We start from the raw sequence: 12,310 nt of genomic DNA, 5'->3' as shown, positions 1-12,310 counted from the left end.
ACACAGAGGCCCCTCTCACAAGTACTGCTCGAGTCTGGTCCCAGCCCTGAGTACCGCCATCGGTCCAGGTTTCTGACCTGGAGACGTTGTGATTTTTCCTTTCTCCTGATACGTAAAGTCTTGTTTACAGGCTGAAAAAAAGGATCTAACTTGTATCATATGTTAAATCATTTGGCTTCACTTGAATGAAACCGCCAGAAGATGTCACTGTTGTGAGTGAACTGGGGGGAATTGGCTATGAATGCTTTTACCTTGTGCTACTCTAAAGTACTTAAACTGTAAAATCTCCACTGGAGCCCAGCCTCTACATACAATATGTGATTTTACTTACCAGCTCCCTTTGGCTTGGGGAAAGTGTGCAAATGTTGCCCCCTTGTGGTGATACACACCATGACAATACTTTCACCACACAGCTTTTGAATCTACCCCGCACTTATCAGAAAAAGCTTGTCTTTATTCTGTGTTTTGAGCTTGGGAAAATCTAATGGAGTTCAGGACGTGATGATATTTACAATTTGTTTGATCAACAGAGTATTCAAGAAGACAAGTCAAATCTGTAGATTTTTTTTAATTCCAGTTCAAATAATAGAGAACACTCACAGGCTTCTGATGAAAATGCATTGGGGGCAATATTAGGGCAGGGCTCGACTGATGGTAGATTGAGACATACAACCATGAATTTTGTTTTTTGGTAACTTTCAGAAAGCAGCCAACTATACCGAAAATAAGCTACACTGAAAACATTTGAATCCTGAGTCGATGAGTCACCGGTCTCTCATGATGTTTATCAGATGGCCTACATGTTATTTTAGTTTTTAGTTCCAGATACTAATCTGAAAAGGGCTGCATATGATGAGATAATAAAACCGCATGTTTCTGTGACTTTCAAATGAAGTTTCCACTCTGGTTTTGAGTGTGTCTCAATTTTACCAGATCATCAGTTTATTTTACACTGCACCTAGATTTTATTTTGAGTGCACTTTGTCTAGTTTAGGATAATCTTGAGCCGACAGCAAGCCACTTGATGACCGACTGATTTTTCTGCCCCTTCATCACCTAAAATCAATCTTTTACACATGTGGGACTGTGTAAGGAGAGAGGGTCTAGTTAACAGCCTGAGGCATAAGTCTGGACACACTGATCTAGCAGGGAGCAAAATGCACTCCCAGAGCAGTACTAAAAAGCCTCTGCTTTCTATTTATCAAGGCTCTCAAAGCCGGACTGCTGAATTCGGATCAGTGGTTAAGTCACACCAACCATTTAAACTTCATTAAAACTACAAGAGTAAAATGGGTCACAAATCATCCCTGCAGCACAACTGACCTTTCGAGAGACTGGACCATAAAAGTAAAGAGATCAGATGAATGAAACAGAAGCTATTCAATAAAATGTGAAAATAGGTGTTAAATTAATATTTTAAGATGTCAGCCTCAAAGATGTAAGAGTCATTCACCTTAATACCAAGAACGGTCACTGATGCCTAATGCAAGCAGTTGAGGAGTTATCTCAGCTAAATGGAGCTAAGCAGTGGAGTTAAGTGGAAAGCAAAGACGCAAATAAAGAAAAAAGAACATCTTGAGAGTTTTGACCCAAATAAGGAAAGCGTGCTGAGCTGCTTACTGAACTCCAATTCGTTCAATCTCACAAGCATTATTTGGCTCCATCTAGTGGAGAGAATACAAACTGTGGCAACAAAACCACAGGTCATCTCACTTAATATCATCATTGTTTGGATGCTTTTTAAGAAATAAACTTGATTTGTAATGTACTTTTCAAATGCACACTTAAAGCAAGAAATATGTAAGAGTCTAAAGTGTAAAAAAAAAACACATAAAACAAACTTGTTAAAAGTGCAGTGCGTTTTCCAACCTGCAACTTTACTGTTCTGCTTCAGTCTCCCTGTTGTCATTAGCAGCAGGCTTCAGATGGACTGACTGACCCCGCTGACATGAAGTTAAAATGGTACAATTCAAAATGTGTTTGATCCAAAACCAAACAACAGTTAATCATCTCTATCGCTTTCTCAATTCCACAAGGTATTTACAGCATCACCTCTCCATCTACATGTCTTTCCTTGTGGGTAAACTTTATCTTTGCCCTTAGTGGCACATGTCTAAAAAATGTGGTCCCAAATCCCAGAAAAACTCTCAAGACATTCATTACTTAAAGTAGCTGTCGTTTGAACATTATAGTTTCTGTTCATTTCTTCTTCATTGAACTGTTTAGTGAAGGCCAGAGCAAGATGGCAGAGGATTCTGGTTGAAGGACAGTTTGACACAGAGAGGACAGGAGATAGCAGGGAATGAGCCTAATGATTGACTGGATGTGCAGGACTCACTCAGTCACAAAGGGTTAAATGTGCCTCAACCTCAGACGTGAGGATTCATCAGAAAACTGGCGTCCTTTGTGTTCACGCAGTCCGATAAGTTTAAATCATGGTAGCACAGAAAGGGAAAACCACACAATCTTTTTTTTTCCTGTTTTGCAGTGCCATTTTGATCATTTGATTTTATCACCTCAGTTACACTTTCAGTTGTGTGCAAATGATAACAAATAACAATCTGTGTCATTTTAAAATATCGATAACTCAGCCTTGAAGTGCAAAAGAAAAGAAAAGCACACAATAGAATCCAGCATAAAATTTTCCTAGCAGGCTTTTGAACTTTATTGGCATTTTTTTGCAAGACCTCATCTGTCAATTTAATTCCAGTTACAATAAATGCTTGACAACTGTTGTCATGAGATGTTACAAGGATTATCTTCAAGGATTATTTTCTATAAAAAGAAAATAATATGGCTACCATCTCTCTTTTTTTCATTGCTTTATTTACAAACAACAAAATGTATTTGTACTAGATTAATCCTAATATTACCCCACTTGTTCGGGTGGATAAATCATGCAGCAGAGCTTTAATTTGTTAAAGATCTTACTATTGCTGAAAGAGGCTTTAGTGGGATATGACCAGAGTCAAAAAACAACGAAAGAAAAGCATTTAAAAAAAAAAAAAAAAGGGCAATATTTAAGCTGTCACAGTTTAGGCTAAAAGCGATGAAACACGATAACAATATTACCATCATGAAAAATAAAAAGTGCAAAAGGCAAATTATCCATTTGGGATGATTTACAAATTCCAGTTAAAACTTGGATGGCTAAGATAACTTCTGGGATTATTATTTCTTTTTTAATTTTCTCTACCCACCACACCAAGTTAAGCATTTTCACAAATCATACTGTACAGAAGTTCTTCAAAGTGCAAATATCATGAATTGGCATAAGCTGGTATATACACTTCATTTTCTGGATGACAAAAATAATCATAATAAGCATGTTTGTTTTCTTTGTCCAGTCAGGCTCTATTTTCATGGCACGCGAGCGCACGGACTACCAAGTCCATGCATGCTGGACAGTCCCCCCCCCCACCCCGACTTTCATCAGTTACTGACATCCACTCTCGTACTGCTCTCAGTTCTCAGCCACCTTCACCAAATTTAAAAAAAAAAAAAAAGCTGTCACATCACAAAAAAAGCTTTCTCACTCCATGGAAAGAAAAAGGAAGAAACCCAGAGTCCAATCTAAATCAGAAAATCCCAGAGAGAGTGTTTCTCTGAATCGTGCACTACATGCAGAACCAGTCACATTTGAATTGGTTTATTGCATTGCATTCTCCTCTGATTTACTAGTAATTAAAATGATTTTGTTGGCAAATGTGTACAGCACACATACAAACGCTCACAGACACTTCTTCCCCTCTGTGCCGCTTGCTCAGCTTTATCCAAAAAAGCTCACTCAGGACTGACCCTGATGTCTGATGACTGAACTGTTCAACTGTTCCATACTCACAGGACTTTACATCCATGATTAACACAGCTGATTACAAAGAACTAACTTGCATACTTGTATTCCAAAGAGTTTTTCTCAAGTCTGGCACATGACAGCTACTGCACTGTAGGTAAAAATGATCATGTCCACTTCCACAGCACCGAAGCAGGAGAGGCACGCGAAGCCGAGCTCCCACACAGCCCTGCCTAAGGGCCACTTTTCATATGATTGGCCTGGAGCGGCCTGTGGCCTTAAAAACAAAATAAAACCCACTGATTCATCTGAGGAGCCTCCCCCGATTGGCCACTCTCCTCGGTAGCTTACAGAGACTGTTTTACCAGATGCGTATGGCAATCAGTGTGTTGGAGAAGGGTAAAGAAAAGAGCAGTGTTCCATGTTTCACAGGTGATCTGTTGCGATAAACTGCAGCAAAGAGGGGGAAGGGAGTAGCTTTTGGTTTTGGTAGTTAAATTGGCGCATTTGAAACTTTTCATTTTTCTTTGATTCAAACAGAAAAAATGCCAAGCAGTGCTAAATGTAAAAATGTCATGATCCATGAACATTTTTGCTGCATAGGTCAGGTCAGCGTGACAACCGTCATTAAGGGAGGGGCAGTTTATTGAGCTGACGTTTTAATGCGTGTCTGGCTATTTCCTTTCCATCTAAAAGCTTCTGATTTATTATTCCATGCATTTGTTCTGTTGCTCAGAGATCATAGTAATGTTGTTTCCTGTTTGAACTCGTTCAAATCTCAAACTTCAGTGGCCAAGGCTCTGTTTAACTGACTGTCACAAATAATGAGACACTAAAAAGAAAGAGTTCATTCATTCAATTCATTCCATGTCTGACCCAGCCTGGTCACATTTAAGCAAAAGGTCAACAGCAGTTGTTTGGTTTAAAAACAACACACCACACATGCAGGTTTGTGATATGTAAACTGATACATGCATATTTTTTTGGTTTTCCTCACACGCCCCCTTAAGACGAAAATCTTCCACCTCGCCTTTTAATTTGTCAAATTTTTTTTGACGGCCTCCCAAAATGTTAACGAAGGCATAGAAATGCTACATCACGATTAAAGATTAAAGTTAAGACTTTTTTCCAAAATACCCTGAACTTACATAAAGATGGAATGGCAACACCGGTGCTAAAACTGTTTGCAAAGCAGCGGGGAGAAAATATCCTTTCCTGATAATTATCACAAAATGTCAGAGACAAACAAGGCAAAGTTGGAGGTCATATGCTGATAACAATGCTGTCCCTGTTTGTTGACACGGGAAAAGCAGTGATACAGCAAATGAGCTAAACTGTATTGTAATTGTAAATTGTATTGTATCATTTGTATGCATTTCCTTCATTTAAGACATTGTTTCACTGTGCTTTCATTTAGTGGTTCTGCAGTATCATATTGCACCTCTCATTTTGGTACACATTTCATACCAAGTGTTTGGTGTGTGTGACTTAAGTTATGAATCTTAAAAGCACTCCTGCTTTGGAGAAACATGACACATACCTGGGATTGGTTATTCTCACAATCGCAGAGCAGTAAAGAGTTTTGAATCAAAGGAAAATGAAAAACAAAAAAACAAAAGCCAGGGGAGAAATCTGATCATCAAAGACTGTGTTTTTGGTTCAGTTCAGAAGTAGAGGCCCCAGAGTGAGTCGTGTTATGCTTTTAATGAGACTGGTAACATTTTCTCCCTGGTCTTTTCCTTTATTCCTTCCCCATCTCCTCTTTTCACTGCAAGGCTCCTCGGTCAGGTCATTTGAGGGGGGAGGGAAGGAACTTCACACTGAAATGGAATGATGGTGGTGTAGAAACCTGTGGGAAAGCAAATAAAATCCTGAGGGTTAGCAGCAATAAAGTGATTCCTTCCATTTTTATTTCTTTCTTTTAGAGGAGATGTTACCTTTTAGTAAAGGAAGAAGAGGCGTGTTCTGTGAGAGGTGGCCATGTTCTCTGACATGTTGCGGACTTTTAGGTAGTTAACGAAGCCCCTGAAGAACAGCAGGAGACCTGTGGGTGCAGGGGGGGCAGTTCACCTCACATCAGGAATCTCCACTTGACACTCAGGATGATCATGCAAAGATTGTTGCAAAATACTCACCGAGTAACAGGAAGATCCACCAGAGCCAGTACTGCCCGTTAAAGTAGCCAGTGAAGTAATCAGAGAACTGGACACATAGGGAAAAAAATATTCAGTACTTTTTTTCATGGTCAAATATAGGAAGTAGTTACTAAAATATTTTGAAACTTCTAAAATATAAGTTGAGCTTGATTATAAGAAATACCCTCCCACCCCATCCCCATTTGTTGACACATGCTTGTGGCTGATATCAAGAGAGAAACAAATCATCTCATACGCAGGCCAATACTGTAACCAACATACTGTACTAACTGGACCAGATATTCAACTCAGATCCTAAAAGAAGCTGTGTACAAACCCTGACGATGAGAATCCACTTGATGAGGGAAAGGCCGAAGCCGCAGATGGCACCGTAGCGTCCTGCGATGGTATTGGTCAGACAGAAGGACAGGCAGAACCCGATCCAGTTGAACAGGAAGGCCACTGGAGGGACAAACATTTGACAGACATGAGGTGATTTTGTTGTATACCAACAACAACTAGGACACCTAATCACCCTCTGTGTAGCAAAAAATAAAAAAAATAGTCATTAAAAATGTTCATGCGAGGCAGGCTTACTGAAAAAGGCCAACATGAAGATTCCATCGTTCCCAACTCGCAGCTGATCAGCATCACTGAAATCGTCTCTGGGAGGGAATTCATCATCCTGACACACACACACGAACAATGCAGATATAACACAGAAGTCTGACTAACATTAGTCAGTAACAGATACACACCCACATCACAAAGTCAAGGGATGAGTTGCAAAGTGTGCCTGACATCATTCACCGTGAGATATTACATTTATGGGTGCTGAGTCTTGACATACTCAAAACTAAAAGCTCCTCACATGGCAGTGACTTATTGTACAGCATACAACAGCTGCGGCCAAGGACCTCACACAGTTCATGTATGATGTTAACATGTACCAACTCCAGTATAAAACATCCCCCATACTCTCATTTCATTCAGCTCTTACAATTCTGAAAGATTCTCATAAAACCCACAACTTCTGCTTGAGATGAACCCCTTGTTAAACCTCTGTGACTAATTAAAAATACCATTTTTATTGTTCTTGCATGTCAAGGAGATGGGGTAGTTTAGATGCAGCACACTTTGAAGTGAACTCCACCCATATTACATGTGGGTAAATGGAAACAGACCACAAGAATAGCTTGCAAATGTTATTATGTAACCGAGAGAGTGTCCTCACCCGTGGTATCACCTCCACAGCGGACGCAGCCATGGCGGCCGCCTTGGCCTTCTCTGCTTCATCATATGTGGGCAGTGAGGTGGCGACGCTGTAGGGCGGAGGCACTGGGAAGTCACCTCGGAAACTAGTCTCTGCGGTGGGAGAATTAGAAGACTCGGTTACAGTGGAAAGACAGAAGGTTGTGTACAGTATCTATCTAAGTGCCTTTGTGGTAAAGCTGTCATGGAAATCCACACTGACTCAGGAGGAAAGACACTCCGGAAAACTGCCAGAAAACACCACCAAACTGCTGCTTTAACTATTTTAGGAAGAACCACATGTCGGAAAAATAAACGCAGATGTAGACAGAATGGAAACTAATCCCGTGGATCATTAAATGAGATTCCTTTAACACATACCGGGTGCTGCAGCGGTTGCTCCTAGGTCAATGGAGGCGTAAGGAGGTGGAGGTGCATCCGCCTCCCCCTGAGTCTGTGATCCTGATGCCTCCTCAGCAGCAGCAGCAGCAGCCAGGCTGGCCTGGGCCTGACTGTGGTCCTGGCTGGATGTACCAGCCTGGGCTGTGTCAGAAGTGCAAGGCTGCTGCTCACTGGTTGAGGCCTCTGAGGAGTCATCCTCGTTGTGCAACTGGAGGAGAGGGTGAGACAAGGAGAGGAAAGGAAGGAAAGGAAAAGGAAAGTGACATATCTTGTCATTGGAGGGAACTCACTCCAATGAAATTTGTTCTCTGCATTTAACCCACCCAAGTGACGTGCACACACACACAGCAAACCCGGGGCAGTGGGCGACCGCGTGCAGCGCCCGGGGAGCAGTGGGGGTTAGGTACCTTGCTCAAGGGTACCTCAGCCATGGACACCGGGACGGGGAATCGAACCAGCGATCCACCGGTTACGGGTCCGACACCCTAACCGCTGATCCACGACTGCCCCACGACTGGAGTTAGAGGAATCGGCACAAACAGATCAGCTGATCAGTCAGCCAAAAAGGGTGGCTCCTCAAGGGGATGTTCGCACTGATCCAAATTTCTAAAACTGGCATCAATCTTGTATTTTCTGCTCAGCAGAGTGCACAGCTTTCTAAAGCTGACAAAAGCACAGCTATGTGAAAAAGGCCATAAAATATGGACCCCCACTTCTTCTGAGCTGACAGCAGCTACCTCTTGAATAAAATAACAATGTAGTAAAGCAGCATTGCTTCATTAGCTGCATTTAAGGGATGTTACAGAGAGTCATCAGCACTGCTTCCTGATAGCAGCATCAACATCAGGTATGTGTTATGAAACAAAATGAGCTTTACACAATCTGTTTGTGTTTCTGTCTTTTTAATTCAACTTTACTTTTCCAGTTACATTATGGGGGTAACTCTGCTCTTGATACAGTTAATTTGTTGTACATTTGGAGCCTTGGCATCTTTTTGTCAGAGAGCTTACCCGCAGTCAGTACTGTCTTTCTTTCCTTCTGCCAGCAGCCAGAAATATTTTAAAGAGATACTCACCCTGTGTCATCAGTTTATCTGGGATCTGACCCAGGTATCGTGTAACAAAAAAACAATCCATTTTTTATTACAAATATATTTATTATATCCTAACCTTTTAGAATAAAAGGACAAACCCAGAAAATCTTTTGCTCTCTCTGCCTCCAGCACCAACTTGTGAGTGCTTCAAACAGTTTGACATATACAGCTGAGTAGTTTTTGAATTTCAATGGCCATATTAGATGTGCAAAAAGGAAATGTAATGAGTCAGCTGATGACAACATCAATCAGGCATCAATCATATGTGTAGTAATTACAAGCTATCTTTGCTTGTGCTATGTGTGTTCTGCATTTTTTTCTGCAACAACCATTCAATATAGTTCTATTCAGTCATTCCCTCTCTGTACAGTAGTTCCTATTAATAGTGCTGGGGTTGGCTATTCCTGCAATGGATTCTAATTGCCTAATGTAGACCAGCCCAATTATGTCTCAATGACAAACACAGCCTGATTGATTTCTGTTCGCTCTCTTTACACACCACACGAGAGCTGTGTTTACTGCTCATGCAAACAAAGCACTTCAATATGGCCACATAGGGTGGTTGTTTACAACTTATACCGCTACTTGAATGAGCATGCGGGAATGACATTACTGGTAGTGTAGGTAGGGTTCAAGCAACACCGTTTGCCCTCAGCAGAATGCCTGACACTGTAGGCACATGGACAGAGGCCTGCATCAGCATGTCAACACAGGAAGGTCTTTGGAAAAGTGATACACATGTAATCAGTTAATGAGTGTCCCCCTCTACAGCTAAGACAGTCAGTTAGTTTTCATCAGACCAAAGAGCCAAACGCCTTCTGAAATTACAGAGGGGAGACGGGAACATGATGGTTACAGAACGGCTGGTGAGAAATCTGGGAGGGCAAAGCGAGAATGAGATTCCTCCTCAACTCCTCTGTGACTTCGCAGAAGGTGCCCTTGAATAAGTAGCTTAAACCCAAACAGAGACGTCAACATTTCATTGAGTAATCTAGTTCCCTTTAACGACAGTAAAGCTGATAGTGACCTCGACAAGATGAAACTTTCACTTGTAGTCGTATAATTTTAGGTCAAAAGTCATCAGCACACATTAAAGGTTTATTCTTTTGATGGTTCTTTTACTGGCCTCTAATCTGATGGAAAACGTTTCATTACCCAGCATTAACAGATCACAATCACAGACTAATATTTCACTGCTTAAAAATAAATAAATAAGCTATGTACTGATGTGGCTGATCAAATTCACAGCTTTACAGCATTTCTGCAAAACATATGAGCATAAGATTTGTGACAGCACTTAAAGTAAATTTCTGCTCCAAGGGCAAGCACAAAGTCCAGGTTAGGATGGATCAGTATGTTGTTGTTTTGCTGACTTGTAACCCTCCTGCTTATAAACTTTCAGGCTAACACCTTCATCGAGTTTGCAACTTGTAAGACAACAACAGTACACGAAAAAGCATCAGACTGGTGACTAAAAAAATCTCATGTGACTAATAAAAGGAGAGCTCACTTAACGACTTCAAGCCGCCTTGTAAAACTCCACCAGCACAGGGTCTATGTACGAGGCACTGAGTCAATGCGTGGCCGATGACTGGCTTTGAATCAAGGACAAAGCGTACACCCCCCCCCCCCCCGTACACAGGCGATTATATAAGATCTTAACAACATAGCCACAAGCCTCCTTGTGTGTCCAAATACACCCAAAACTCAGGCAGGGCTGCTCAGAACAGCAGTGGCCCATATTTGCAAAAATCTGAGTATTATTTAGAGAAAAAGTGCAACAATATGAGGGAGGAAGGAAATGAGTGTAAAGTGTAAGCATAATGAAATGAAGATGAGGCCATCGACAAACCACAACATCAGATAGCTTTTATCAGTTGGGCCTGACCGTGTTGAAGTCTACAGAGTCTACATAATCTTTGAAAACCCATTGTCTAAAAATTATGTTGTATTAATGTAATTGTACAAAAAAAACAAAAAAAAAAACAGGATTATTGTTAATCTGCACTTTGGTCAGGGTTGAAAAGTTGGAGCGCAACCCTGATTTGCTTTGGCTCACACTGAATCATGTGGGATTATCGCTCACATACCCAGAACTGCAGGAATCAAAGCACAAAGCATACTTTATCACAAATTGGCCAGAACAGTTTTCCAAAAAATTCTCAGCCACTATTGTTACTTTACATGCCTGGTAGCACTTACAGAGCAAGAACAACTTTTATGCATTTTATGTCGGTTAACCCAAATACTCACCACACTGCTTTTTGGATTGGGCTAATACATTTCACTGCCATGTGTAACTCATTTAATTTCCTAATAATTAGAAGATAAAACAAGTCATTCCTTGCAGTACCTAGTTTAGTATTAGCTACTTAGTTATTTGTGTCATTGCCTTCACATGACTCTTAACAACCCTTCGGACTTAAATGCTTACGTTTAAATTTTGTTTGTTGGTTTTAATACAAAATGATGTTTGTTTCGGAATTTATTATATTATTTGGCGAACTAAGTCACTTAAAAAGTTCTTTTATGTCACAATGATGTCACTATCAGCAGGGGGACACTAACTTCCAGCTAAGCTTGTCAACACTTGTGTAAGCTTGTCAACAACTGCGTAACTTAATACAGGTGTAATAGCAAGTGAATATACCTAAGTTAAGGCGTATCAAGCATGTAACACAGTTTCATTGGATGTAAATTTTTACGGCCTACAAAATTAGTCTTGGCTGGCAAGCTAATGTTAGCTTTGCCGATGCGGAAGTGCTTGATGAGAGATTATGTGCCATAACAAAACCATTCGAGGAAGTAAATAATTATCAAAAGAGCAGTCGTAGTAACCACTCGGAGGTCAGATAATAGGTTTTACTTTCGTGTGTATGTGAAGTAACTCACTGTAATGCAACAATAACATAGAGCAATGCCTTCATTTTAGCGAGGCCTTGTTTCCTGTCACAGGCAGGCCAAGCTAGCAGACCGTGTTTTGATCTCATCTGGAGCCACTCACCACTTGGTATCGGCTTGCTGGGTCCATTCCGACGAGATTCAGCTGGCAAGGAAGCCAGCCGAGAAAACAAGAGGAAAATCTAACTTTCTGTCACTCCTGCGTTTGTGGTATAGACAGGAGATAATTCTCTCAAACAACGGAGAACAAGAGGAGAGAGCCCGAAGTGAGAAATGGCTGCAATGTACGGCGCACTCGCTTCGAAAGACACCGTTGTTGGTGGAACGTTAACCAGCAAAATCAAGTTTTTCCTAGAATCTGACATTTCCGATCAAATATTTCAAAATAAGATATATCAAGCTGCTAAACGTCTGACTTTTATTTTGTGTCACAAAATACCACTGTAATAAACAGCTAATAAATAACTTTAAGAATGCAGTAGCTGTATGTGTATAATCAAAATGTAACCAGTGTCAAAAGTACTCATTAAAGCTGTTTTAATACTGTTATTAGACAAATAGATAAATAGATGACTTTATCCCCGAGGGGAAATTACGTTGTCATAGCAGTCCGGTATATTTGAATACAATAAAATAAAATATATACATACATACACACATACATTATTTATATTATATTATTACTGATTCATTTCACAGTAAATGGCATTTATGGTTGCACTTGTTTGGTGTAAA

The 12,310-nt window shown here is 40.6% G+C and overlaps 1 protein-coding gene across 1 annotated transcript; it reads right to left on the bottom strand.

Annotated features, from left to right (window-relative positions):
* Positions 1 to 2,636: 2,636 nt before the first annotated feature.
* ndfip2 (Nedd4 family interacting protein 2) lies at positions 2,637 to 11,911 on the bottom strand. Its single transcript, XM_046382557.1, has 8 exons — positions 11,679 to 11,911; positions 7,561 to 7,789; positions 7,163 to 7,293; positions 6,526 to 6,613; positions 6,266 to 6,390; positions 5,929 to 5,995; positions 5,731 to 5,837; positions 2,637 to 5,642 (listed from the first exon to the last, which is right to left on the bottom strand). The coding sequence occupies exons 1-7, from the start codon at positions 11,703 to 11,705 to the stop codon at positions 5,734 to 5,736; spliced, it is 771 nt and encodes a 256-aa protein (XP_046238513.1). The 5' UTR covers positions 11,706 to 11,911; the 3' UTR covers positions 2,637 to 5,642; positions 5,731 to 5,733.
* Between the last annotated feature and the right edge of the window lie 399 nt (positions 11,912 to 12,310).

Source organism: Scatophagus argus, chromosome 24, assembly GCF_020382885.2.
Source record: "Scatophagus argus isolate fScaArg1 chromosome 24, fScaArg1.pri, whole genome shotgun sequence".
NCBI lineage: Eukaryota > Metazoa > Chordata > Actinopteri > Scatophagidae > Scatophagus > Scatophagus argus.
This window is presented reverse-complemented; position numbering and strand designations above follow the sequence as displayed.

What these genes read in the sequence shown, in the direction of transcription:
- ndfip2 (XM_046382557.1), bottom strand. Translation starts at nt 11,705, where the DNA reads ATGGACCCAGCAAGCCGATACCAAGTG. An exon ending in CTTCATGTTGGCCTTTTTCA is followed by an intron (nt 6,391 to 6,525) that starts GTAAGCCTGCCT and finishes TTGTCCCTCCAG; the next exon opens with TGGCCTTCCTGTTCAACTGG. An exon ending in GTGGATCTTCCTGTTACTCG is followed by an intron (nt 5,838 to 5,928) that starts GTGAGTATTTTG and finishes CTGCACCCACAG; the next exon opens with GTCTCCTGCTGTTCTTCAGG.